The sequence below is a fragment of the Neomonachus schauinslandi genome, chromosome 2 (assembly GCF_002201575.2).
Source record: "Neomonachus schauinslandi chromosome 2, ASM220157v2, whole genome shotgun sequence".
Taxonomy (NCBI): domain Eukaryota; kingdom Metazoa; phylum Chordata; class Mammalia; order Carnivora; family Phocidae; genus Neomonachus; species Neomonachus schauinslandi.
Genome location: NC_058404.1, coordinates 143,136,249 through 143,164,116, shown reverse-complemented (window position 1 = coordinate 143,164,116; position 27,868 = coordinate 143,136,249). Strand labels below are relative to the sequence as shown.

The 27,868-nt window shown below is 39.8% G+C and overlaps 1 protein-coding gene across 3 annotated transcripts; it reads right to left on the bottom strand.

Moving 5' to 3' along the window:
• Positions 1 to 46: 46 nt before the first annotated feature.
• SDAD1 (SDA1 domain containing 1) lies at positions 47 to 26,922 on the bottom strand. 3 transcript variants are annotated; one of them, XM_021702358.1, is made up of 22 exons: positions 26,698 to 26,922; positions 24,630 to 24,734; positions 24,072 to 24,170; positions 20,939 to 21,049; positions 19,408 to 19,479; positions 19,224 to 19,324; positions 17,730 to 17,787; positions 16,815 to 16,889; positions 15,583 to 15,684; positions 14,963 to 15,032; positions 14,088 to 14,191; positions 12,093 to 12,150; positions 10,940 to 10,998; positions 9,684 to 9,760; positions 9,421 to 9,518; positions 9,242 to 9,318; positions 8,121 to 8,247; positions 6,381 to 6,475; positions 6,044 to 6,234; positions 5,850 to 5,934; positions 4,829 to 4,990; positions 47 to 197 (listed from the first exon to the last, which is right to left on the bottom strand). In XM_021702358.1, the coding sequence occupies exons 1-22, from the start codon at positions 26,785 to 26,787 to the stop codon at positions 150 to 152; spliced, it is 2,064 nt and encodes a 687-aa protein (XP_021558033.1). In that variant the 5' UTR covers positions 26,788 to 26,922; the 3' UTR covers positions 47 to 149. The 3 variants fall into 3 exon arrangements, with proteins under 3 accessions (XP_021558033.1, XP_044768635.1, XP_021558034.1); XM_044912700.1 differs by lacking the exon at positions 20,939 to 21,049; XM_021702359.1 differs by lacking the exon at positions 26,698 to 26,922 and having other exon boundaries at positions 24,072 to 24,243; positions 24,630 to 24,693.
• Positions 26,923 to 27,868: the final 946 nt, after the last annotated feature.

The following is a 27,868-nucleotide window of genomic DNA, read 5'->3' as shown; positions in this document are numbered from 1 at the left end:
ACAAAAACACTAAATTGCTACCAAGTTTACTATGTTTTTCACAATATAGCGCTTCAGGACTTTTTAATGTAAATAAACATTTTTGATTAATTTTCAAAATAATGATACAAATTTAGCATTCTTCTTGGAATGGAAAATTTGCTTGGAGATTACTTCATTCTTTTTCTCTTTTTCAAAAGTGCATCTCGTAGTGCCAGCTGGAACATAAGAAAAAATATTTAAACATGGCAACTCTTGGGTACCCCGTTATACTAATTTGGTTATATGGCAGTGTACCAGACTGGAATCACTAAATCAACAAATCATCCTGAGATAATTGTGTGTCTTCGGTGTGTGATGGATACTATTCCATGAATTCCCAAGCACCATTCTTTGATTCCTAGTAATTTTTTAAGATCCCTAGCTTTTGAATTTTAACAATATAGATATGTGCTTTTATTTGTTTGCTTTGTTAAAGAATTTTTGGGGGTGGGATTACCTGACTCTATCTAAATGTTCAAATTTCTTGGATTTTATGATTTTTAAATTATTGACTCCTTGCCTTTATTCATATCTGGGTCTTGGTATGTCTTTGTAGATGGGCAGAATAGCTAAGGATAGACACTTAAGGTAGAAAAATTAACAAGTTCATTTTAACCTAATTTGTATGGCTGAGGATGTATTTCTCAGACTCATCTGTGCCTTATTTTCTCATCTGTAAAATATAAAATCACAGTACTGCTCATATTGTTGTATACTGATTAAGTTAGTTAAAATAAAACGGAAAGCTCTAGAATAATCAAGGCACAGGGTAAGAACTATGTTAGATAATGATGTTATAACCCAAGGTTACATAAGTTTCATTCTGCTCATTAAACTTTGTAATAAAGCACAGACTACTCACTAGTCTCACACATATCTCAGTTCCCTTCTCCCTTCAACTGCCACTGTTTGAACATAAGGAACCTGTATATTCTCCTTCCTCTTCCTTTATACCTTTCTAAAGGCCTGACTTCAAGATCCTCCTCTCTCTGCCATAAGCTTCACCTTCCTTTTCTAGTCTCACCTTTTTACATATTCTTTTTTTAAAAGTTAAGATTTACTTGTTTATTTAACAGAGAGAGAGAGAGTGCACAAGCAGGGGGAATGGCAGGCAGAAGCAGAGGGAGAAGCAGGCTCCCCGAGGAGCAAGGAGCCCAATGCTGGGCTCTATCCCAGGGCCCTGGGATCATGACCTGAGCCGAAGGCAGATGCTTAACCGACTGAGCCACCCAGGTGCCCCACCTTCTTATATATCCTATGAGTATACTCTAAAAATGTACAGTAAGAACTCATGTATACTTTTAAGCCATGTAAGACCCTTTTATTCAGGACAATAAAATACCACTGAGAGGTAGAAGGGGTATAAAATGTGATGCTCCTTTTCCAGAGGGTGCTTCGGGTGTGTGAGATAATAGAAAATATATACTGGTCTCTAGCCCTGGTTCCTGGCACAGAGCTCCTAAAACTGGTAATTTCCTAAGTGATAAGGGCATCTCCTTTTAATATTTGTCTTTGACCCGGTCCCTGACACAGGGGTCCCAAAACCCTTGTAAATTCCTAAGTGATAAGAGCACTAGGAGCATCTTTTGTACTAATGAGGCAAGTAAGTGGGCTCCTGGAGAGGGGCTGATCCAAGAAAGACCTTGGAATTTTTGGCAGCCCTCACCCCCAACCCACACACTTTTCCAGAGAGGGGAAGAGGCTGGAAATGGAATTAATAATTGATCATGCCTATGTGATGAAGCCTTCAAAAAACCTCCTTAGTGTGAGGTTCTGAGAGCTTGCAGGTTAGCGAACACATCCGCACTGGGAGGGTGATGAATCCCACTTCTGTCCACAGGGACAGAACTTCTGCATTCAGGACCCTCCCAGACCTTGCCCTATGTATCTTTTCATCTGGCTGTTCATCTATATCCTTTATCACATCCTTTAATAAACGGGTAACCTTAAGTAACCATTGCGCTGAGTCCCATAAGCAGCTGTAGCAAATTAATCAAACCCAGGGAGAGGGTCACTGGTCAGAAACATAGGTTATCACCTGGGCTTGCGACTGGTTTCTGAAGTGTGTGTGTGTGTGTGTGTGTGTGTTTTGGGGGAGGAGGGCTGCGGAAGGTGGCAGGTGCAGTCTCATGGGACTAAGCCCTTAACCTGTGAGATCTGACACTATCTCCAAGAAAACAATGTCAGAATTGAATTGTAGACACCCAGCCAGTATTACAGAAAATTGCTTGTGTAGGGACAAAACCTCCACACACTGGGTGACCGTAAATGTCAGAAGTGAAGTATAATGTGTGAGTAGCAAAAGAAACACACAAAAGGTAGACTGAAATGGGTTTTTCTATTTTAGGGTCACAGGTCAGTTTGGGGGATGCTCTGAAGTTGCACTGCCCAATCCAGTAGCTATTAGTTACATGTGGCTTTTGGATGTTTGAAAAATGGCTAGTCCAAACTGAGATGTGCCACAAGTGTAAAACACACACTGGATTTCAATTAGTTCTAAAACAAGAAGGTATGGTATCGGGGCGCCTGGGTGGCTCAGTCGGTTAAGCGGCTGCCTTCGGCTCAGGTCATGATCCTGGGGTCCTGGGATCGAGCCCCACGTCCGGCTCCCTGCTCAGCGGAGAGCCTGCTTCTCCCTCTCCCTCTGCCTGCCACTCTGCCTACTTGTGCTCTGTCAAATAAATAAATAAAATCTTAAAAAAAAAAAAAAAAAAAGAAGGTATGGTATCTCTAATAACTTTTATATTGATTACATATTGAAATGATACTATTTTGGATATATTAGGTTAAATAAGATATATTACTAAAATGAATTTCACCTCTTTCTTTTACTTTTTTATTTTAAAATTATTTATGTGGTTTGTATTGAATTTCTATTGGGGAGTGCTGGTCTAGGGTGAAGAAGAGAATTAAGAGAAAATTAGGAATCTAGAGTCAAGTTTTATAATGGAGAGATCTTGAAGAAAATATAAGGCAAGGACACATAAATAGAAATTCTGATTAATTTCAGGTTCCAAATGGCAAGGAAACTGGAAAACAAGGAAAAGACATTCTTGAACCAACAAGTCCAATGTCCAATGAACTCAACTCTTACTTTTAAATAAAAAATTCTTTCATCTCATGACTCAAGAGGTGCTGGCCAGGAACAAAGCAAGGCTTCCAAATCACGCCGAAAAAATCTCGCTAAAACAACAGAGGAAGTAGGGAGTGGGGGAACATCCAAGGTCACAAAAACTTCATAATGAAGGAAGGAACAAACCATGGTGCAACTCAGTGGTTACTATTCTTTAACCGTACAATCTTATAAAGCTCTGCTGAAGGATAAGCTAATAGATGAATCAATTCAACTGTGAATTTAAGTTGAATTGGCAAAATTCAGATATTTATTTATTAACATTTATTTACTTAGGGAGAGTGAGAGCAGGAGGAAGGGGCAGAGGGAAGAGAGAGAATCCCAAGTAGACTCCCTGCTGAGCGCATGGAGCTCGATCTCACGACCCTGAGATCCAGAGTCAGATGCCTAACTGAAAGCCATCTGGCATCCCAAAATTCAGATATTTAAAATCCGAAATGGCACCTTTCTTTTCACCTCAATTTTAACAACCTCTATTCAAAATGCTGTCACTTTATTATTTACATAATGTTGTTGGACATAGTTTAGAACCAGAAAAATGAAATAAGCAGATAGGTAGGTTTTATTTTTTAAATATTTATGTATTTGAGAGAGAGAGAAAGAGCAAGCGAGTGAGCACAAGCAGGGGGAGCAGCAGAGGGAGAGGGACAAGCAGACTCTCTACTGAGCAGGGAGCCCGAAACAGGGCTCGATACTAGGACCCCAGGATCATGACCTGGGCCAAAGGCAGATACTTAACCGACTGAGCCACCAAGGCGCCCCAGGTAGGTTTTAAATGGCACTTAATTTAGTTAATGCTGCCTTGGTGCCCCCATAGATGGAACACTGCCCTAGAAATCTGGCCATTAACATTCCGGCCTGGTAGACTTATCTTGGCTAGCAATTTAGGAACACTGGTTTACTCTTGACTTGATTTCCTGGTGATCCTTCAGAATACATTTAGAAATACTCTGGTACATTCCCCGTAGAGAAAGATATGAAAACATGAATTTGTTTTATTATAATAAATTACTAAAATAAGCAAGCCTACTGAGCAGCACCAGACTACACAGCAAAGGCTATAAACAGGGGCACCTGGGTGGCTCAGTTGGTCAAGCAACTGCCTTCGGCTCGGGTCATGATCCTGGAGTCCCGGGATCGAGTCCCGCATCGGGCTCCCTGCTCGGCAGGGAGTCTGCTTCTCCCTCTGACCCTCCTCCCTCTCATGCTCTCTGTCTCTCATTCTCTCTGTCTCAAATAAATAAATAAAATCTTTAAAAAAAAAAAAAAGGCTATAAACAGATAAAATGAAATCCTCAAAACCTGTAAACATAAAAGCTTTGCAAAAGGGCACATAAGGAAGGATCAAAATATTGTATTTCACAGATGGCAATGTCGAGCAATTTAGGAACACTGTTCAATGTTCATATAGGGATGACCTTACAGACCATCTAGCTTACACTCCTTTCCTTATAGAGGAAGAAAATGGATTCCCCTTTGGTCACACAGGTGAATCTCAACCAAGTCAGGTGTAGGATTTACATGTCCTGACCACTTTCTACCTCTCCATGCTCTCCAATACTCCCCATTAATCCTAAGACATAACACAAGGTCCTAAAGGCACAACTATCTCAAGAGTAAAGAAGTCTTAAAATGACAACAGTATTCGAACCAATCAAGCTTCATTGAACTCACCTGCTTTTCTCGGAAGGAACGCTTGTTTTTTGCCCGGACGTTATGGCTATATCGCATCATCATAAAGTTCTTCTGTTTTTTCTTCTCTTTATTTGTGGAACTGGAAAATGGGTTCATTTTGGTTTTCTTCCTCACAAATTCTTTTCGGTCTGTCTTTCCAGCCTAGCACACACACAAAAACACTTCAAGAGTTATCTAATTCACATACGTGTCTCCTCTATGCCAGGCTCTATTCCATCCTCTACTGGATGTTAAGGACAAAAAGATGGATGGAACTCAGTCCTTGCTCCCCAGGAACTCACTCCAGGGGAGAAATGACCATGATATATTGTAATGGAGCAAGGGAAGCTCAGTGGAGGAAAAGAGTGTAATTCAGCCAGTCAGATCAGAGGAGCTTCCTAGAAAGGGAGATGGATGAGCTGTTTTTGGCAGGATGAAGGCACTCATGGTGGGAGAAAGGAGGGGAAGGGTAGAGCATTTCAGGAAGTACAGATAGAATATGAGAAGGTAGAGAAAAAAGAACAGGGATTTTTAAACTTATCTAAACAGGTTTCAGTACAAATGGAATGCACAGGGTATTGTGCAACCAGTATGGGATGATGCCTAAAACAAATAAAGGTGTAGAAAATAAAGCTGAAAAGGTAGGCAGTTGGGAATGCTGGAGATGTGCAATCACATGCAGCCCACAGCACCTGCCAGAGGCTATTCTTTAATGAGTGTAAACATTTCCCTGCTTTCCTAAGAGCTCAGATAAATGCACTGAGCCTCCCAGATACAAGAACAGGTGCTAGTGCCTTTGTGTGTTCCCCATCTTGTTTTGGATGTTGGTTACATGGCTATCTAGTTGTTAAAACTCATCTAACAGAACACCTAATATCTGTGCATTTTATTCTATGGTAATTATCCCTTTATTTAAAACATCAAAATAAAAGACTGCCATTCTGTGGCTATGCATTTTATTTCATTTTTCATCTTATTTGCTTTCTGTTTGAAGAACCAGGGAATGATATGCTTCACTTACCATTGCCGTTGCTAGTCTTGTCTCCTTGTCAGACTTTGGCTTCTTATGAAGGCGTTCAATGTCCCGAAGAGAAAGTAACTCACCCCTGGGGTAAAGAACAAATATAATATGAAACCAGGGTGGAGGTCCTTTCTCTAATACTTTCATCACCACGTGAGCTGACTGAAGAAGCCCCGGTATATGTGTTGTTTTACCTGGGCTCCTCATCACTATCGATTTCAATATATTTCCTCTTTTGGGCTTTCCCTGGGGCAGCATCGAGTTCTTTCCTCATTTGGGCCATGCGGATTTTCTGGAAGTCTTCCTGAGTTAAAACTCGGCTCGTGCTAATGGCTGCAGCTTTGGCTTTCCGCTCCTCCATGGGCATGCTGTTGAGCTTCTTGGACTTGGAAGTACACAACAGAGGTTTAAAGAGCCACTAGCTCAAGTGAAAGCTAACACTATTAGTCCCCGCCCCACAAGGCCCAGCATGAATTAGGTCTTAACAAACATCAGAGTGATGCACCTATACAAAGAAATTTCAGGACTTACTATTTCTTGCTGTTCTTCATCAGAAGAGTGGTGCACATCAACCCACTCACCATCGGCATCTGCCTCCTCACTGAGACTGGTACTTTCCCACCCATCTGTGTGAAAAACAAGACACTGTTAGTGCTGTCACTTTGTGTACTCACGGTAAGTTGAAATAAATCAAGCAAAAGTAAGGTAAAAGTCAATAGAGCTCTACGGACTAATACTTGAGCAATATTTATTGTTAAATAAACCACATCAATGGGAAATACGCACGACCATGTATCTACCATGAGCTAAACCTTATAATCACTTTCTTTAACTCTCACGACACAACAGAAGAGGAAGAGACTCTGTAAGTTAAGATACCTATCCCAAGCCACATTGCTAGAAAATGTGGCCTACGGTGAAATCATAAAAATCATGTCTGATTCTAGAGCCCATGTTCTTTCCACCAAACCATGTCCATCAAAACAGCACCTGGACATTATCTTGGCCACACAGCGAGGGTCTGACAACTTGTGTAAGCATATTTATACATGTTTTTAGAAACTAGTTAGAAACAGTCATTCAGAGAACTGAAGTCGAAGATTCTGGATGTGAAAGAACCTTGCAGATAACTCAATGAAGAGGCATTAGCTCTTAACGGAGTCACCACAATAAGCTTTCGAAATCACAGATACTTGCAATTTTTCAGTTCCCCATAAGAAAGTGTTTCAGCTTTTTTGGTATGGCATAAACACAACCACTCCTACTGAGGCCTCAACTCTATCTCTAGTCTGGTATCTTGCTATGTTCCACCCTGTATCCTACATTGTAATAGTTTCTTAAATCCTTCAGGGCTTTGCTCATAGTTTGCCTGGAAAATCTCCACTTCTACCATTCCTCGCTTATTATTCAAGATACAGCTCATGGGTCAACATCTCTCTGAGGTCTTTTTTTTTTTTTTTTAAAGATTGATTTATTTATTTGAGAGAGAGTGCGAGCACTCGAGCAGGTGGAGGGACAGAGAGGGAAACAAGGAGACTCCCCACTGATTGGGGAGCCTGAGATCATGACCTGAGCTAAAACCAAGAGTCAGATGCTTAACTCACTAAGACACCCAGGTGCCTCCCTTTGAGGCCTTTTTTGAACCTCTGAGGTAGACCTGACTTCTCTCCTGCCCTTAGGCCCCATTTCAATCATAGATCTTGGTAACACTTTATTGCTGAGCTATTTATAAAAGATCTTCAAGGACAGGCACCATACCATTCATCTTTACATTGACAGTGGCTAGCTCACAGGTAATGCTTTAAAAAGTTTTGCTGATATGATGAATTAATTAATATGAAGAGATAGGACTCTAGCAATCAAGGTAATAAAGGCTAACCATGGAAATCAGAATGGAGTTTTCTCAAGCATTCTTCAATAATGTTCAACAAGTGTTCTCCTTCAACAAGGAGTATCCTGGAAGATTGCTCAGGACTAATCCTCATCATTTTTTCTCGACAATGAACAAAAAACTATTATTTTTTCCCAAGTGGCCAGCATGCTCTTGATAAGGGGCAGCTGTCCTGAGGAGATGACATCTACACTACACTGCAAGTTCCCTAAGAGCAGGAACCATGCCCATTTTGATCCTCAATGTCTGTAACAATGCTTGGCACATAGTCCTTGCTCAATAAATACCTGTCCAATGAATGTTCAATCAGCATAAAGATTTCAAGGTCAATACAGTATAGGAGTGATTTTATCTTGAAAAATGGTGAAATGAAAATGAACCTTCGTCGTTTTCAGCATCCTCTTCTTTTTCAACTTCTAGAACTTCTGCTCCTGGAATGTAATCTTTAGCATCTAATTCTCCATATTCTTGCACTCTTGCTTCTATGGAGGCCTCTGTAGGCTTACCCTAAAGGAAAGAACACTGTTTCGTTTTGTTTTAAAGATTTACTTATTTGAGAGAGAGAGTGAGAGCGCGTGTGCGCTCGTGCAAGTGGGGGGAGAGGCAGAGGAAGAGAATCTCAAACAGACTCCCTGCTGAGCATGGAGCCCCACACAGGGCTCAAGCTCATGACCCTGAGATCACGACCTGAGCCAAAATAAAGAGTTGGACACTTAACCAACTGAGCCACCAGGCGCCTCCCCCAACCCCCAACACTGTTTTTAGTAAGGTTCTTAGACTGCATTATTCATGAAAAGGATGAGGTCTTGAGGCACCTGGGTAGCTCAGTCAGTTAAGCATCCCACTCTTGATCTCAGCTCAGTATTGATCTTAGGGTTGTGAGTTCAAGCCTCATATGTGAGTTTAAGCCTCAAAAAAAAAAAAAAAAAAAGGATTCTCTAAGATTATGAATGTAGAAGAGAGAATCATGAACAATAGAAGTAATCAAAGGACAAAAACAATCCACTTATGCCTTGGGTCAAAGTAAATCCCTCAGCCAGAATTCTGCCTATTTTTTTGCTCTCCTCTGATCTGGATCAGGAAACAGGTAGTTAATAGAGAACTGTTCCAATTCTCAAGTCTTGCGATCATCACCTCTTTCTGTTACATACACACATTTCTCTTCCTTCCCAATTCCAAAGAGGTGCTATCTGGCTGGGGAACAGCCCGTTCGATACTGGCATCAGTTACTGACTGATCTCTGGAATTCCAATCTGTTAACGATGTCAAAAGCTTTCAGGATGAAACAGCCTGACAGGTCTATAAGACTCAGTCAGCATCAAAGAGCATGTGCCAACTACAAAATAGTTAAGGCAATGGTATTCAATTCAACTGTATTCTGAGAATAAAATTGCCAATACTCATAGTGGAAGCTTCATAAACACCAAAACTCATACTGTAGGAAGTTATTCTCACCTTCTGAGACTGTACCTTTGGATCAACATATGCATGTTTCACCTACCCGGAATTTCTTCTGCAACATCTTAGGATTCAGTGTTCGGAAGAGCTGAATCAAAGTTCTAGCAGACATCATCACATCTGTAAAATAATATCTTTAATTAGGAACTCCAGAGCAAAGAGTCTATTGAGAAAAGAGTCACTTGATATTCTTTGATCTACAGAGAATAACATGCATCTTACTCTTATCTCTGTGTGTTTTATACTGAGCCAGGTCTTGGAGAAGTTCTTCAGTCATGGCTAGAGGACATCGAGCTGTTATCTCTTTTATAGCATTGATTCTAGAAAAGGAAAATGAATTTAAAAAGCCCAAACAGCAATCTCAGATGGCTCAATCCAGGGAGGTTTCCTAAAAAGACTAAATCAAAAGGTATATAAATTGGGGACTTCCAGGGTTAATAGTCCTTTAAAAACATATCCACTGCCTCCAGGTATGTTCTACATACCCTACTGTCATGACCTCCCCAGAGTTCTTGTCGGTGACAAAATTGTTGGCCACAGTCATGAGCACTGACTGAATGATCTGAATTGGGAATAAAAGAAAAGAGATGAGTGCCAATAAAATGCCTCTACCTACTCGAACATGCGAGGATGAAGGGACAATAGACTATTCACAGTAAAACAGCCTTGCATCTTCAACATGGGAGTTGGAAGGAATCAAGACTGAGCAAGACAGATAAAAATACTTTGGGTTTCGGTCTTCCTGGCTATCCTTAGATTAAATTTTGCTCTCTTTTAGTATTATTTTTCAATATGGATTTAAAAAATTGCTTTGACTCAGGACCATCCAATGATTTTATTCTATTTTATTTATTTTTAAGTAGGCTCTACACCCAGCATGGAGCCCAACACAGGGCTTGAACTCATGACCCTGAGATCAAGACCTGAGCTGAGATCAAGAGTTGGACGTTTAGGGCGCCTGGGTGGCTCAGATGGTTAAACGTCTGCCTTCGGCTCAGGTCATGATCCCAGGGTCCTGGGATCGAGTCCCGTGTCGGGCTCTGCTCCTTGGGAGCCTGCTTCTCCCTCTGCCTCTCTCTCTCTGTCTCTCATGAATAAATAAATAAAATCTTTAAAAAAAAAAAAAAAAAAAAGAGTTGGACGTTTAACCAACTGAGCCATCCAGGTGCCCCTCCAATGCTATTTTAATCAAATAAAGGAATTAGCGTTGAAAAATAATCACTATAAAAATTTACTGATTATTTTTTTAATTTACTGATATTCTTGTCTTCTCTGACAAAAGATTTAGCAATTAAAGTCAGAATTCTCAACAACTTATCTAAAACAAACTTTACTTTTCTACGGTAAATTTTTTTTTTTTTCCCTCCAGTTTCTATAAACGTGTGTGTCTATCTCCTTAAGAGTTAGTGTCTTGGGGCGCCTGGGTGGCTCAGTCGTTAAGCGTCTGCCTTCGGCTCAGGTCATGATCCCAGGGTCCTGGGATCAAGCCCCACATCGGGCTCCCTGCTCAGCAGGGAGCCTGCTTCTCCTTCTCCCTCTGTCTACCACTCTGCCTACTTGTGCTCTCTGTCAAATAAATAAAATCTTTAAAAAAATAAAAATAAAAAAAGAGTTAATGTCTCTTCTTCTCATTTTGAAGAAAAGGGGGGCAGGGGGCAGTCATCCCTGTGGGGAAAGCTACCATGATATATTTAATAGTGGCACTGCTATGCAGACAGAGGTAAGGTTTAAGAGTTCTCACCTCTGGGGGTACTAAGTGATGAGATGCTTGGGCAGCAAACAGAAGGATCTTTGTTACTTCTAAAAATGTAAGAGATCAGAAAGATCATAGTCAGCTTACTGTTCTGTGTCTCAGGACTATAGCAAACATGGCAAGCACGTTCTCACCTTACATGCTACCGCTGCTTATTCCAGCTGGAACACCCAACCCCCAGATCCCTGCCTGGCTCACTCCCTCACTTCCCTCAGGTCCCTGCTCAGCTGACGCCTTTTCCAAATGTCTTTCCTGACATAACCTAAACTGGAACCTGCCCCAGCCCTCTTTGTTCTTTATTCTTCCTTTTTCCTCAAAATACTTATCCTCACCTGGACACTGTATACACAGCACTCTCTGGATCTCCCTCCAGAATGTAAGCTCTATGAAGGTGAGGACATTCTTTATGTTCTCTGTGGAATTCTTAGCGACTAACTCAGTGTCCAGCCTAGAAATCACTAAGTAAGTGAGTAACTACAAACAAACATATACACATGCTCTCCCTTCAAAGGGGCAGTGTATATTAGGAACAAGACCTCTGGCAGAAGAAAGAAGTGAGGTGAATCCTAATTTGCCATTTATTCGCCGAGTGACCCTGGTCTTTTTATTTCTACACCTCCCAGGACTGAAGTGAAGATCTGATGAGATGATGTAGTAAAGCATTTAGCAGCACAGCGCTTGGCTCATGTTAGATGTTCAACAAATGCTGGCTTCCTTCCTATCTTGGTTCAAGTTCAAAGGCAAAAGCAACCATCTCTTCTTTCCTGCTCTTATGTTGTTTTTAACTAAGAATACACATGAAGACAATGATAACAGTAAGATAAAATTCTGATATCTATTATAGTTACAGTAGGTCAGACTTCATTTTTAGAACTTTCTACCTGTTTACAGTATTACAAAAAGACTTGCTTTGAGAATCAAGTCTTTTTTCTTCCAAAAATAACTATTTCTTAAAGTTGATAAGCAGAACATTTAACCCATGGCAGACTGGGGGAAAGAAAACATAAGGGTTTCTCTCCCCTTTTCTGAAACAGAACACACTTTACTCCTAACACTTGCCTTTAATAATTCCAGAACAAAAGGCATGGGTGGTTATTCTAACCCAAGGTCACCGAAGGAACATGGCAAGTGGGAAGCTTACCTCTTTGGTGGGGCTGCAGAAACCTTTGCACAAATGGATAGAAGTTAAAGAGAAAAAGCTGTGGAAAGAAGAATGCACAGACTTTAATATTTATGTAACTGAAGCTATAGAGTTTTATTTCTCCCTAACACAATTTTATCACAAGCTCACCTAACTAGGGATCATCTTTTACTTTTGTTTTTTCTCAACAAGCATTCATGATTCAGTGTGCTATATTACCCAAGGAAAGGGAGGCTATACTGCTGCCATCCTCATTATGTCAACGAAGAAGAATGTACATGCAGAATAAACCAGGGGGAAAAAAAGGCAACCAAAATGTAACATTCTTCTACTTTTAAAATCAGTGTGGCTGCAGAACTTTTTTAAGTCTTCAAAGATAAACAGGATTATAGGAAGGAATAGCAATGATATTAAGGCTCCAAAGCAAGGGATAAAATAGTAACTCAAACCTGAATAACATCTGGTATAATTTAATCACCAAAACCCCCACAGTTCTCATTTTATTACTGGATACCAGTCCAATCACACTGGAGGAAGCTCTGTATTAGCTCGATATTACTCTGAGCACTCTAGAGTCTACCTAAATAAAGGTGACAGGGTCTAGTTATTAAAGCAACTGTATTTTTTTTTTAAATTGTAGTTTCAGGTGTCCAGCATAGTGACTTGACATTACTATACATTACAAAATGTTCACCAAAGCAGCTGTAATCTTTAACTACACAAGGAGAGAAGCTTTGGAAATGGATTGGTCTTTCTCAAAGTTCACCATGTCAGAATAAATTAAGTTTTTCTATTTAGCCACAAAGCAAAACCAGGACCAGGACCAGACAAGTAATACGGAAGATTTAGGTTCAGTACAAAGATGGATGCTCAACTGTAGTCAGTTGTGAAACTCTAGTATCATTTCTATCAAACCATGCTTAAATTACACATCACTTCTGCTTTCCTATCAAGCTCAAATTTGGGCCTGACATGAAATTTCTGTGCAAATGTAACATAAATTCATCTGGTAATCCTGCTGTAGGACTACAGCCTGTGGAGAAAAGGCATTTTATTCTTAAGATGTTAAGTTTTTCTTAGAAAAAGGGAAGAAGTGCTTTCATTATTCACATGTACTTTCATTTTTAACAGAATATTTGTTGACACTGCTAGATTATCAGTAAACAAGACTATTTTACTTTTTTCTTTAAATAAACTTTTTGAAGGGGGCACCTGGCTGGCTCAGTTGGAAAAGTGTGGAACCCTTGATCTCAGGGTCACGAGTTCAAGCCCCGTGCTGGGTGTGATTACATAAAAATAAGTAAATAAATAAAACTTTAAAAAATAAACTTTTTGAAGAAAGCAACACATTCAATGATGTACAGAACAGCAAGTCTCAAGAGCGAAATGATAGGGAACAACCTCAACGCCATTGCTTCATGGCCTAACTTTTTGGAAATCTCATTTTCTACAACGGCAGTTAGTCTATTTAGTATGTGTTAAGTTTCCATATGTACGCACTTTACAGATATACATATATATGTATATAAAATACCACCAAGGAGCTCCTACAATTTAATTCAATATGAAATACATGACCAGAGAATTCAGGTTTGCAAACACTGACAATCTCCTACCAGGGTGGTCTGGAAGCCAGGAAAGCTATAAAGGGATAAACAAACTGCAAAATGTAGTTACAGTCAATAAAAATACACAGGTTATGTTGACTCAGAAAAATGTATATGTAAAACAAAGTAGAAAAACAGAACACAAAATAGTCTGTCCACAAACTCAATATATGTATAATTCAACATCCATACTTACTGATAAGAAAACAAAGTGATAAAAATTGCTGTTTTGGGAGTGAAAGATTTTATTCTTCTATAAATTGTATGGGTTTAAATGGGTTTTGAGGGATAAAATTAAGCCACTGTTCTACCTTAGTGGCTTTCCTTTTACCAAGAATAATTCTATTTCTAATATTCACCGAAATGAGAAACATAATGTAATTCAAACCTCGTGAATTCCCACCAATCTGGAGATGAGGTTCATGAGCATCATTTTCACCTCAAACCTCTCTGTAGAGCTCTCTAGCTGCTTTAGTAGTTTTTCTGCAAAATCTGAAAAGAGAAGATCAGAGAAGTACACTGTGAGTCCATGGTCTGTACACCACTATCTAACAGGTGTAGAGAAAGGCAATTGTTAGATCAGTGACTGTGGTAGAGCTGTACCTGAAATCTCTGCTGGTTAAGGATCCCCAAGATTTTTATTTATTTTTTTAAAGATTTTATTTATTTATTTATGAGAGAGAGGGAGAATGGCACGGGGGGGAGGGGGGGGAGAGATGGAGAAGCTGAGCAGAGAGCCCAAAGTGGGACTCAATCCCAGGACCCTGGGATCATGACCTGAGCCGAAGGCAGACGCTTTACCAACTGAGCCACCCAGGCACCCCGGATCCCCAATATTTTTATGACTGACTGTTTGATAGGAGCTCCACTTAACAGTTCTTGGAACCTTGCTTTCCAAAGTATGGTCCACAGACCACCAGCAGCTGGTTCACCTGGTAGCTTGTTAGAAATATAGAATCTCGGGCCCCACCCTAGACCTACTAAATCAGAATCTGCACCGACAAAAGATTACCAATTTTTCATTTAGTCAAGCACAATGTCCTACCACTACTGTTTGTTAATGACATAAAGTAAAGAACTCTTCCACATTTTTCTTATTTTGCTGTGGACTGGGAATTACAACTTTAGAACATAATTCCCCAGGCTACAACCAACTAGTAACAACAATTACTGATTGTCTATTAAGTGCCAGGGATCTTACATTCCCTGGTAACAGGCAGAGGTAAGGCCAAAAAGGAACCTGGGAAGTTATAATTATAATACCTTGGGGATCATGAATCAAATGAATAGCTGAAAAGTTAAAGACCTCTGGTTTTTTCTTCTTTTTTTGTTTCTGAAATAAAACAAGAGGAAAATCATTTACATTACACCACACTATTGTGGGAGAGAAACCTACAACAAATTTGTTTCAAAAGCCTTTCTTCCAACTAGAACTAAAGGTGGTTTTTGTCTTTTTACATTAAACCTCGGGAATGTTCCAGCAAATAGCACCTGTGAGACTTCAAAGAATTTAGAAATATAAACATTAAAAGACACAGAAGGGCCAAATTAATGAGTTTTCAGACTAACCATTATAAAATATAAAATGTATTTCACTGGTACACTCTTCTGAGAAGATAAATCTAGCAAAAATACCCTAGTATGAGCCATCTTGATCAGAACAAGTGAAAAGTGAGTTTAATCAAATTTAATCAAGTCACAGATTTTGCTAGAGCTGCAAACATTTTGTCATCTAAAAAACCAGTACTTAAAAATTCATCACACATTTCTAAGTTTCCCAAAAAATGCCAATTCTTTATTTCAAATACTTAAAAGCGTTTCCTAAAAACCCCATATTCTATAGTCTAATGATTCCTACCTCATTTGCCAGGTACAAGTCTCACCTTGAGCACTTTCATAGCCTTTTCCAACCTTTTCTTGTGTTTGGAGCTTTTCTTCCCTGTGGCATATTGCACTAGAAGGTCTCTTGCTGTTGGTCCTTCATCCTGAAGAAGAAACTACTTTGTAAACAAGGAAAATCTGCATAGAAGCAAATAGTAAGGCTTTCAAAGTCTTCTTTGCATTTGTACTCTGCAACCGCTATCAAAAAGGAGCATGACTTAAAATTAAATAAAAAATATTTGCCTATGTGTACAAACAGGTACATACCTGGAGCACTGATTTTTGTTTTTATATTTTGCTTTTAATTTTTAACAAAGTATAAAATACAACGTTTTTATTTGAAAAAAGAAACTGGAAACACTATCACTAGGAAAATGCTTAAGCTATAATACATTCACATTCTGAAATATGTGGAGGTTAAAAGAATGAGGTAGATCTGTATGTACTAAATGCATTGGTATATCCATATATACAACACAAAGAAAGCAGGTTGCAAAATAATATACATATCATTTATATACATTTCAAAGATCTAATATACGCATAACATATACACATCCACACATAAACGCATGGGAAAGCAAATGGTTATCTGTGAAGATGGAACAGGGAAGTAGAAATAAGGCAGGATCAAGAACTTTTATCTATAGTACCTGTAATTTTTTATAATAAGAATATATTATTCACACATTATTTAATAACAAAATGAATTAAAAGATCTTATTACATATTCTCATATTCTTGTTACCACAATGCTAATATGAGAAAGGTATTTTTTCTTAGAATTTCTTTTTGATTTTACTAAAAAGTATTTTTTAATAAAGAAAATTTCATGACATCATAAATCTTCATTTAGCCTTTTTAAAAGAGGTCACAATATTATTCCTCTCCTTCCCTAAACACTCTATGATATTGACATCATCTCAAAAAATATACTGGTGGCAATTTTCACTCTAAGTTTATATAATGAGTTCAAGGCATAGCTTTAGAACTAAGAACAAGGCTAAATGAATTTAACTTTTATTAGTTCTTTAAAACCAATCTTAGTGAACATAAGTGACAAATTCTAAATAGAATAAAATCTCAGCATGCAGAACACAATAAAGGATAAAGATAACATGTAAGTGTCTTTCTAACTTGAGCAGTCATGCATTTTACAATCTGTACTGAGAGCAATAAAGAAATCTGACAGACTACTGTAAAGTTCAGAAGCATCTATGGTTGAACGTATAACCTCAGATTCTGAGTCGCTGTCCTGTTTCTCCTCTTCATCTTTCCCAAGGAAAAATGTCAAAGCAGCAACTAATATCTAAAGACCAATCAGAACAAGTCAATTACTCACTCCAGCTTATAACAAAGAATAAATACTTTTGTTTACGCATTATTCATGCACAGAACTAGGATCTGAAGGAACAAGATCAGACTGATGGGATTTGGGTCCATTTTTCTCAATTAAAACATAATGTTGTTATACCATTGTTTGTCCTAAAAGTACATATAATTTTAAAAAATTATCTTTAGATTAAAACAGCCAGGTTCGGGGCGCCTGGGTGGCTCAGTTGGTTAAGCGACTGCCTTCGGCTCAGGTCATGATCCTGGAGTCCCTGGATCGAGTCCCGCATCGGGCTCCCTGCTCGGCAGGGAGTCTGCTTCGTCCTCTGACCCTATCCCCTCTCATGTGTTCTCTCTCTCTCATTCTCTCTCTCTCAAATAAATAAAATCTTGAAAAAAAAAAAAAAAAACAGCCAGGTTCTACATAGTTATCTTTTAAGCAGACTACCAGGAATTTCTATATCCCCGCCTCTGCCCCAGAAAGTGACATTTTTGTCTTTGACTTTCTAAAAGAAAGTCAAACATGTTTTTAAATTTCTTTCAGCTGTGCTTGGGCCCAATAAAAGAAGAGTCAAGAATTACAGGGGAAAACAAACACTAAGGCTATCATTTGTAAATGATAAGGCTATCATTTACTACAAAGCATTTAAAAAACTCGTAACTTTGTTTGCCTCCTCTAAAGCACAGACGAACCAGGGAAGCAGCCTAAACACAGAGCACTACTAAACATGAACTGCACGCCCATACAGTACCTCTTCCTCACATGCCCATCTCCTTGGTACTCACAGTGCCTTCACACAGCCCTACAGACACTCACCTTGGTGACCTTAGAGAAACATGCAGTTGTGATCACATTGACAGTTTTGGCATCATTCCTGGAGTAAGACAAATGAGTGTTTTCAAAGTAAATTTTCATTCTCTTGCATTTCATAGCATTGACAATGGCACAAAATAAACAATATATATTTCTGACATGTTAGACTCCACAGTTTAAAAAGTTGTGGGTTGCAATAAATAATCATGGGTTGCCAAACAAACAAAAAAAAACATGGATTGCTAAATTGTCAACATTTAATTGAACATTTAATGTTCAGTCCAGTGAACATTTAATTAAACTTTAGCCCAGTCTTATGTCAGAAAATTATGCAGCCATTTAATATGGATTTCTTTGAAGAATTTTTAATGACACAGGAACATACGCAAGAGAAACAAAATGAATAAAAACTTAATAGTACTGCAAAATTCCAACCATATTTAAAAATTCATGTTAAAGGGGGCATCTGGGTGGCTCAGTTGGCTAAGTAGCCAGCTCTTATTTCAGCTCAGGTCATGATCTCAGGGTCCTGGGATCTAGCCCCGAGTGGGGCTTCGCACTAAGCGGGAGTCTGCTTGAGGATTTCTCTCCCTCTCCCTCTGCCCCTCCCCCTGCTGTGTGTGCACACACACTCTCTCTCTATATATATATAAAAAATGAATAAATCTTTTTTTTTTTAAAGATTTTATTCACTTATTTGACAGAGAGAGACACAGTGAGAGAGGGAACACAAGCAGGGGGAATGGGAGAGGGAGAAGCAGGCTTCCCATGGAGGAAGGAGCCCGATGCGGGGCTCGATCCCAGGACCCTGGGATCATGACCTGAGCCAAAGGCAGACACTTAACGACTGAGCCACCTAGGCGCCCCAAAAAATGAATAAATCTTAAAAAAATTCACGTTAAAGAAAAAACAGGAGAAAATATCATAAACTATTAACAGTGGATCACCTCTGGGTGGTGAAACTATCAAAAAAATTTTAAACAACCTTTCTAGCTCCTAGTTTTTTGTTGCAATGAATATTACTTTTATAGCGAAAAAAGACATGAATTGGGAACAATGTACCAACAAACCAAAGTTTACAGAGCCTGATACTTTATATACATGGGATAAACTGACTTGGAAATCTTCAGAGTGACAGAGCAGGAAGAGCACAGATTTCAGAGTCTGACATCTGGGTTTGAATTTCAACTCTGCCCTTGACTAGCTACTAAGCTTACACTCTATGAACTTTAGTTTTGTTGCCTATAAAATGGGGATAATTCCAGAAAAGCTGCATTATGTTGTTTTAAAGGTTGAAAGAAATAATATGAGGTGTAGGTGGCTCAAGAAATGGTTGCCAATGTTATTAGTTATTTGGATTGCTATTTCTAAAAATTTCCAACTTAATCTATGACAGCGGTATATTTAAGAGCTCAAGATCAAGAAAAATATTTGTGTATGTACTCTGCAGTAATTATAAATGAATGAGAGTCTCCTTCTCAAGAGACAAATACATACCAGATGTTTCTTCTGTAGAGTTCAATCATCACATCCAAAGATATCTTGGCTGCAGTTGCATTGCTGTCTCTTAACATGGTGTACATGAAATTCTGCAACACCTTAAGAAAAAGAGAAGAAAGAAGACTTAATATAATACACTGCTGGTACATAATGCAAACATGAGAAACAAAAGGGTACTTACTATATTCACTTTATTGTTCTTGTGTTTTGCATTTATATTCTTGATATCAGTGACAATATGTGTGTATAAAGTCTAAGGAAAGGAAACAAAAACATATATTAACTAACATTTCTAACTTTGCTCAGTTTGGAGAAAAGTACAAATGCATGGGAGAGTTTAATTTTACGTACTTTTCATTGTATAAGACACCATAAACAAAACAAAAAGCAGCAGCTAAAATGCAAAAGGAAAGTTGTCCTAAAAAGGTTAAACAAGGAGTTACCATATAACCCAACAATTCCAAGAAAAATGAGAACATATTTCCACATAAATATTCACAGCAGCATTATCCGTAATAGCCAAAAAGTGCCCTAACTGTCCATTGATGAAAAGACAAACAAAATGTGGTATACCCATACAACGGAATATTACTTGGCAACAAAAAGGAATGAAGTACTGAGACATTCAACAACATAGATGAACTATGAAAGCAGTATGCTAAGTGAAAGAAGCCAGACACAAATACTACGCATGTTGGGTGATTCCATTTATATGAAATACCCGGCACAGGCAAATCTATAGAGACCAAAAGTAGATTGGTGGTTACCTAGGCCTGAGAGAGATGGGGAAATGGGGAGTGAATGTTAATGGGAATGGGGTTTCTTTTTGAGGGGGATAAAAATGCTCCAAAATTGTTTGTAGTGATGGTTGCAAACTCTGTGAATATACTAAAAACCACTGAACTGTACACTTTCAAAAGATGAATTTTATGTGAATTATATCACAATAAAGTTATTTTTAAAAAGGAAAATTGCTCCATTTACTTGGCCCCTAACTACCACTGGTGCCCAAAATATACTCCCATAGACAACTTTTATCTCACAATTAGACCAAGAAGTACAATTGCTAAAATCAAATGGTGGCAGTCTCTTAACACTCAGAAAAAAAAATTTTTAAGTTAATAAATGTAAACTTAAATTTTTCTTTCTTCAATTTCTTTCACAAACCTTCAGCTCTGGTCTTACTTATACAAGCAAATACAAAGTCACAGGGAAATATTAATAACAAAAAAAAGTGTTTTGGGAGATAGGGTGGGGGCTGTTATAGCTAGGAGTGTCCAGTCCATGCTCTGATTTAGCTCGTCAGTATAGTACAGTTGAAAAAGGCATGGGTTCTGGAGCCATACTGCCTGCCTGGGTTTATATTCCTGCCTCCCCACTAACATGGCCCATGATTCTGGGCATCTTACTCTACCTCTTTGTGCCTCAGCCTTTTCATTTGTAAAATAATAGTAATAATAAACCCAATCTCATTTTGTGAGTAAACAAATAAATATGTAAGAAGCTCTAAATGGTACCTGGCAAAAAGTAAGCACTCAATAAATGTTACCTATTAGCACCATATTGTATGCACACAAACATTGATTTTTTTCCTATTAAAATTATTCTTAACCGCATCCAATAACGCGAAGTATCAAGAATTCAATCTACAAGTTTAACATCACTGCAAGAAAAATGAAATATAAGGGGGGGAAGGCAATTTTGCTCTTTACCTTTCGCAGAAGCTTATCATGGCAACGCAGAAGTTCAAAGAAGAGTTCTAGCAAACTTGATGGGTTGATGAGATTCTTATTTCTCAGCAAGATCAAAGCTTTGCAAAATGTCTAAGGAAGGAAGAAAACATATTATATAATAATGATGAAATTAAGATGAGAAAAGGGAGAATGTACACCCCAAAAGAGCATGCTGTCTTCTACTAATTAGGCACTATTCTGGGCATTAGAACAGAACAGTCAGTCTCTGCCCTCATGGACCTACCACTGGGAGTGGGGCAGGAGAGCGGATAGAGGAGCAAGGAAGCACATAAACAGGTGTATCTCAATGATATGTGTCATGAAGAAAGTAAAACAGGATAATATAAGTGATACACAGTGACTGAGGGAGGGCTACTTTACACATGGAGTTGAAGGAATGTCAAGATATAACAAACCCGGGCCCCTGGGTGGCTTAGTCAGTTAGGCATCTGCCTTTGGCTCAAGTGATGATCTCAGGGCCCTGGGATCGAGCCCCGAATCAACTGAATCAAGCTCCCTGCTCAGCGGGGAGTCTGCTTTTCCCTCTCCCTCTGACCCTCCTCTCTGCTTGTGCCCCGCCGCCCCGCCCCGACCTGGTCTCAAAAAAAAAAAAGATAGACAAACCCCTAGTGATCAATGAATGAACAAAGATAAGAAAGGTGGGATAACAAGAACAGAATAAACTGGAATCATCGATCTGAATTTGTGACCTTACAAGGTATTCCTTGGAAGTACTGTTAGTACCAAGAATCAGCCAACAGCACTTGTAGCACTCCTGCTTACAGCAACTTTCATGAGTAGCCTTATCGCCCAGGTTTGGCTTCTACTACCGTCCTCCATTAATGGAACAAGTAATCCTTGGAGAATAGTTGATTCCAAGTCTTGGGGCAGGAAAAGCAGTAAAAAAGGTTTTGGAATTATTTCTGCCAGAATATAAGGATGCTTTCAAAAATATCAGGGGCTTTGACGAAAGGACTGAAAAGCTCCCACTGGCTAGGTAATAACAATTTGAACAAAAAATGATAAATAATGCTTAAAAAAAGAAGGGCGCCTGGGTGGCTCAGTCGGTTAAGCGACTGCCTTCGGCTCAGGTCATGATCCTGGAGTCCCGGGATCGAGTCCCGCATCGGGCTCCCTGCTCGGCAGGGGGTCTGCTTCTCCCTCTGGCCCTCCCTCCTCTCATGTGCTCTCTCTCATTCTCTCTCAAATAAATAAATAAAATCTTAAAAAAAAAAATAATAATGCTTAAAAAAAGAAATGAATACAAAGGACATAAAAAGCCGGACGTGCCTGGGTGGCTCAGCCATTAAGAGTCTGCCTGGAGTCTAGTTCAGTCACACAGAAGCCCTGGAGCACAAACTGCAACAAGAAGTTGGACCTACACCGAGGGAAGAGGCTGGCTGGGCTTTTGTACCTCTGGTTTAGTCAGGTACCACCTGTAGGCTGAGAGGGCAACCTCCCACGTGCTAGGGCTGTCATTTAGCTGGAGACAAGGCACTGGAAAAAGGATAGCTGGGGGCCAATAACAGCCAACATTCACCACAGGTGAGGGAAATGGGAGCACGAAGCTGGTAAAGGGGCTCTCAGCCAGGACCGAATATCAACCACTAAAGTGACAATATTTAAATGCTCAAACTGGCCAGTTAATGAATAAATTTATTAAATTAAGCATTACAGGAGTGTTCCTATCAATTCTGGTTTGGCACTGCCCAATTTGAACTGAATTTTACTCAAACTCTTAAAATTTAAAAATAAAGGAATAAATAAAGCATTGTAAAAACTGTAAATTATAATTAGGGTTCTTAATGCATAAGAGATTTGAATGACTAGGGATGCCTGGGTGGCTCAGTCAGTTAAGCGTCTGCCTTCAGCTCAGGTCATGATCCCAGGGTCCTGGGATCGAGTCCCCCATCGGGATCCGTGCTCGACAAGGAGTCTGCTTCTCCCTCTGCCTCTGCTGCTCCCCCTGCTTGTGCTCTCTCTCTCTGACAAATAAATTAAAAAAAAATCTTTAAAAAAAAGAAGAGAGATTTGAAAGACTAGAAGAAATCATGTATTTAGAAGGGCATCCTGGCAGGGTTAGCATGCTGGAAGAACAGAAAGATCAGAGAGAGAGGGGGGGTGTAGCAGAAAAGGAGATGAGGTCAAAAATACTGGTGGGGGCACCTGGCTGGCTTAGTCGGTAGAGCATGCAACTCTTTTTCCTATTTTTTTTAATGATGTTAGTCACAGTTAGTACAGTACATCATTAGTTTTTGATGTAGTGTTCCATGATTCATTGTTCGTGCATAACACCCAGTGCTCCATGCAGAATGTGCCCTCCTCAATACCCATCACCAGGCTAACCCATCCTCCCGCCCCCCCTCCCCTCTAGAACCCTCAGTTTGTTTTTCAGAGTCCATCGTCTCTCATGGTTCGTCTACACCTCCGATTTCCCCCCCTTCATTCTTCCCCTCCTGCTATCTTCTTCTTCTTCTTTTTTTTTTTTTTTAACATATAATGTATTATTTGCTTCAGAGGTACAGATCTGTGATTCAACAGTCTTGCACACTTCACAGGAGCATGCAACTCTTGATCTCAGGGTTGTGAGTTTGGACCCCACATTGGGTGTAAAGGTTACTTAAAAATAAAATCTTAAAAAAAAAAACAACCAGGGCGCCTGGGTGGCTCAGTCGTTAAGCGTCTGCCTTCGGCTCAGGTCATAATCCCAGGGTCCTGGGATCGAGCCCCACATCGGGCTCTCTGCTCGGCGAGAAGCCTGTTTCTCCCTCTCCCACTCCCCCTGCTTGTGTTCCCTCTCTCGCTGTCTCTCTCTGTGTCAAATAAATAAATAAATAATCTTTAAAAAAAAAAAACAAAAAAAACAACCGTTCCCCCCTCAAAAAACCCAAAACATTGGAAAGCAGATCACGTAGGAACTTACAGGCCATGTAAGTATTGTAGAGTTTTACTCTAAGTATAAATGAGAAGCCACAGAAAGATTTTAAGGAACAGGTGACACATTCTGATTTACATTTTAAGAAGACGTTTAGCTGAGGCTGTTCTCATTTAAACACATATTATTTGCACACATAAACACAGCACAATATATCAATCCAAATACTGGACCTACCATTCGAAGATCTGGATCCAAGACAGTGTGATTGTAGGAGAGAAGATCTTTCAGCTCTTGAGGAAAATTACTTAAATGTTCTGGATAGCAGTGACCAATCTGTAACAAAGCAAAGGTTCTTCTGAAGTTTCTCTTTCTCTCCTATAATTCATACGCACATATTTATGATGCTCTGCAAAAGGAGAGTAAAAGGCTGTTTCATAGAAGTAGATGGTTTCAAATCATTTCTTTTTATTCTACATGCTATTTTTCTGACCTCTTTCATATTTCTTCTAACCTTAGTGAAATATGTGTGACATGAGTTAGAATCTGCTCTTATGAATTTGATAAAAAACCAAACAGCCTGAAAGTTTTCCTTGGGTGGTTCTGCACAACACTCCAGCAAAATCTTCTAATTCAGCTTAGGGAGAAAATAAAATTTGCAAAAAAGGAAGCTTAAAAAAATTTTTTTAAATTAAGTTTCCATTCTTGAATGGAATAAGGTTGGACAGTACTAGAAAAATATTCTGCACACTGTATAAAACAACTGGTCTTTGTTTTACTCAGAAATCATCTTACCTGTGCCATAAACATCACCAGCTCTGCCAGTTCTTTGCTAGGTTTGTTTGGTTGTAATTTGAAAATCTCCACATTGGATTTGTAGTGATTATACTGCTGTAGAAACTGTAGGAAAATAAAATTTAAGTTGTCACCTTCTATTATATGACTTTCTCAGTAAAGAATGAGAAATTACTTAGTAGACATTTCTGAGAGTGGCACGGACAAACAGATATGGTAAAAGTGTGTAGAAATATCTTTTCCTTACCTGCATTCTTCAAAATAAGTTTTGAAAAATGTGAGCACATCATAGGTAAAGACCCTTTCCTTTATCATTAGAAACGTAGATGATGTGGTTTAAAGCACATTAAAGCAAGCGTCAAAAACTCAGATTCAATATATAGAGCAGTCATAGCAGCAGAAAAATATAGGTCAGAAAAAGGAAATTATGTCGCAACTATGTAAAACTCTCCAGTCAAAATTCCCCTCTTCCTTTAAACAACGATTAAGATTTTATCCTGGGGTTCTAGATAGGATGTGTCAACAGCCAAAAGCAATACACAGAAATAATGATAATAGCTTCCACTTACTCAGCACTTGCTGTATGCCAAAGTCATTATGTACATTATCTCATTTAATTATATTTAATTCTAACAACCACCCAACAATCTAATGTTGGAACTCACCAGGCCTCAGTTCCATGCCCTACATCTACTCTCCAGCCCTAGACCACAACTTTAAATTGTGTGTGTATGAGAGAGACACTATGAGAATGAGTATTTCTTTTTTTTTAAAGATTTATTTATTTTTAGAAAGAGCGCGTGCGCCCGTGCGCGCGATCATGAGTGGGGGTGATGGGCAGAAGGAGAGAATCCTCAAGCAGACTCCCTGCTGAGAGGGGAGCCCATGACTGGGCTCCATCCCAGGACCCTGAGGTCATGACCTGGCCAAAATCAAGTCAGTTGCTTAACTGAGCCACCCAGGCACCCTAAGAATGAGTATTTCTTTGTATTAGCAGCCCTAACGGGGCCAGTTCACTCCAAATTCATTATCTCCAATTGCCTGACATGTGTTTAGATACTTAAAAGACATCTTAAACCTAGCATGATCAAAAAAACATAACTTTTGATTTCCCCCAACAAAACTCTTAGGCCTCCAGCTTTCTCCAAGACCAGGAGTCAAGAAAAAGACCTACAGCCCCTACATGCTTCAGATAAGTTCCTGCTCTTTTGACTCCACACCACCATTGACAGGAGTGAGGAGGGGGCCCCAGAACTCCGTGTGCTCCTGGCAATATCCTTATCTCACTTCTTTCCCCCTCCTATCCATGGCCCAGCCATCACTATCTGCCTTGAGATCCTAAGAACTGGTATCATTACGCCCCTTATGTTCATCAGTCACGACAAATGTCCAGGACTCCCAGGTCATCCCTCATTCCCCTCTCTCTAAGCCCCAGACCAGCGGAATTAAGAACTCTTGGGCGGGGCCAGGCCATAGTATTTTTTAAAGTACCCTAGCCATTCCGATACTCTGGAAAACTGTTTCTCTCCTGACACACTGCTGCCCCGTTTTCTTCCGCTCAGGAAGTGTGCTCTTTCTTCCTCGGTGCTACGTCCAGAAAACTGGCATCCCTCCAGATTGGTACCCTTTCCTGCTCCTTAACTGTCCCCACTGCCAGCTTTGAATCTTATGTCTGGAGGTCCATTTCCGGCTCTCGGAAACAGACGTCGATGGAAGGCATTTTAACATACGACTCAAGTGTTACCGACTTATTCAACTCAGGGGTTTCTGAAAGCAAAAGGCTGAAAAATCTGCATGGAAGTTGGAGGCTGGGGGGGCATTTGTCCCTCCACCTCTATGAGGTCGGAAGATAAACGTTTAGAAAATCCAAACGGGCAGCAAATTTCCATGAGGCGGGGAACGAAACCAGAGGCATGTCCCTTTCTCAACCTCGTCTCTTCTCCCGAGGGTTCCCTGAACCTAACCGGAGAACTTGGGGCGAGCTAGGACCCCAGTTCCATTCCACACCTTCCCCTATGTCTCAACCAGTCGCGCCCCGGCCTCTAGCGGCGCTACGCCGCACTCCCACCTCCTCGACGTAGGCTGGCGGATCCCGCTTGATCAGATTCTGTAACTGCGGCAGGTTGCTGGGCAGCTTGTTATTGTTTCTGTTAGACATGCTGGCTGCTGACTGGCTCCGCAGGGAACAGTTTTAAGAAACCCCACACCGCCGGCAACCACCAACCGTGTCGGCTAGGTGTGGGAATCGTGCTTCCGAGAATGACCGGAAACAGCACATGGAACTCTCGGCAGGCGGCGCCATCTTGGCTCTTAAAAAAAAAAAAAAAAAAAAAAAATCAGCGAGACTACGGGAGCCTCGGAGTGTCAAGTTTACTCCCACTACCGAAATGCCAGTAGTGGTTTACGCGAGGTTTTGATTTTTTTTCCCCCGCACACATTAGTTTATAGCGTCATTCTGACACTCCTGTGAAACAGGTAGATAAGGATTAATCGTTTTTTAAATCCCACAGCCTAAGGCCAGAAGCTTTTTCCTTTGGGAGTGGATAGCACTATCCTATTTTAGAGTGGGGGGGAAAAGCGATGAGGTGCGTGTTACTCTTTGCTGTAACTTTAAATACCGTTTTTGTTTTGTTTTTGGTTGTTTCAACCCACAGTAACCCACCCAAGGGAAAGGGGTGTGGCCTGGATAAAATGTAATAATGCTGATTGATTTAAAATTGCAAATTAGGGATGCCTGGGTGGCTCAATCGGTTAAGCGACTGCCCTCAGCTCAGGTCATGATCCCAGAGTCCTAGCATCGAGTCCCGCATCGGGCTCCTTGCTCAGCAGGGAGCCTGCTTCTCCCTCTGCCTGCAGCTCTCCCTGCTTGTACTCTGGCTCACTCTCTCTCGCCTATGCTCTCTCTCTCTCTAGCAAATAAATAAATAAATAAAATCTTAAAAAAAAATAAAATTGCAAATTAATTTGTATTTAAAGGACAACCATTGTTATAACCTTTATAGGTACTCTTCAGCCACAGTTTTAAATTCAGATGCTGGTAATTCGAAGAGAATACATTTCTACAATTTCACAGTGTGCAAAAACAAATATGAATGAATGAATTAACGAGTTAGGGTGTTGTTAATACAAAAACACGCGCGTGATCACTCACTCTATGCCAGGCACTGTTGCAAGCACTTCACTTGCATTACTCATTTAATCCTCGGAAAAGCCCTCTAAATTAGGTACTGTAATTATCT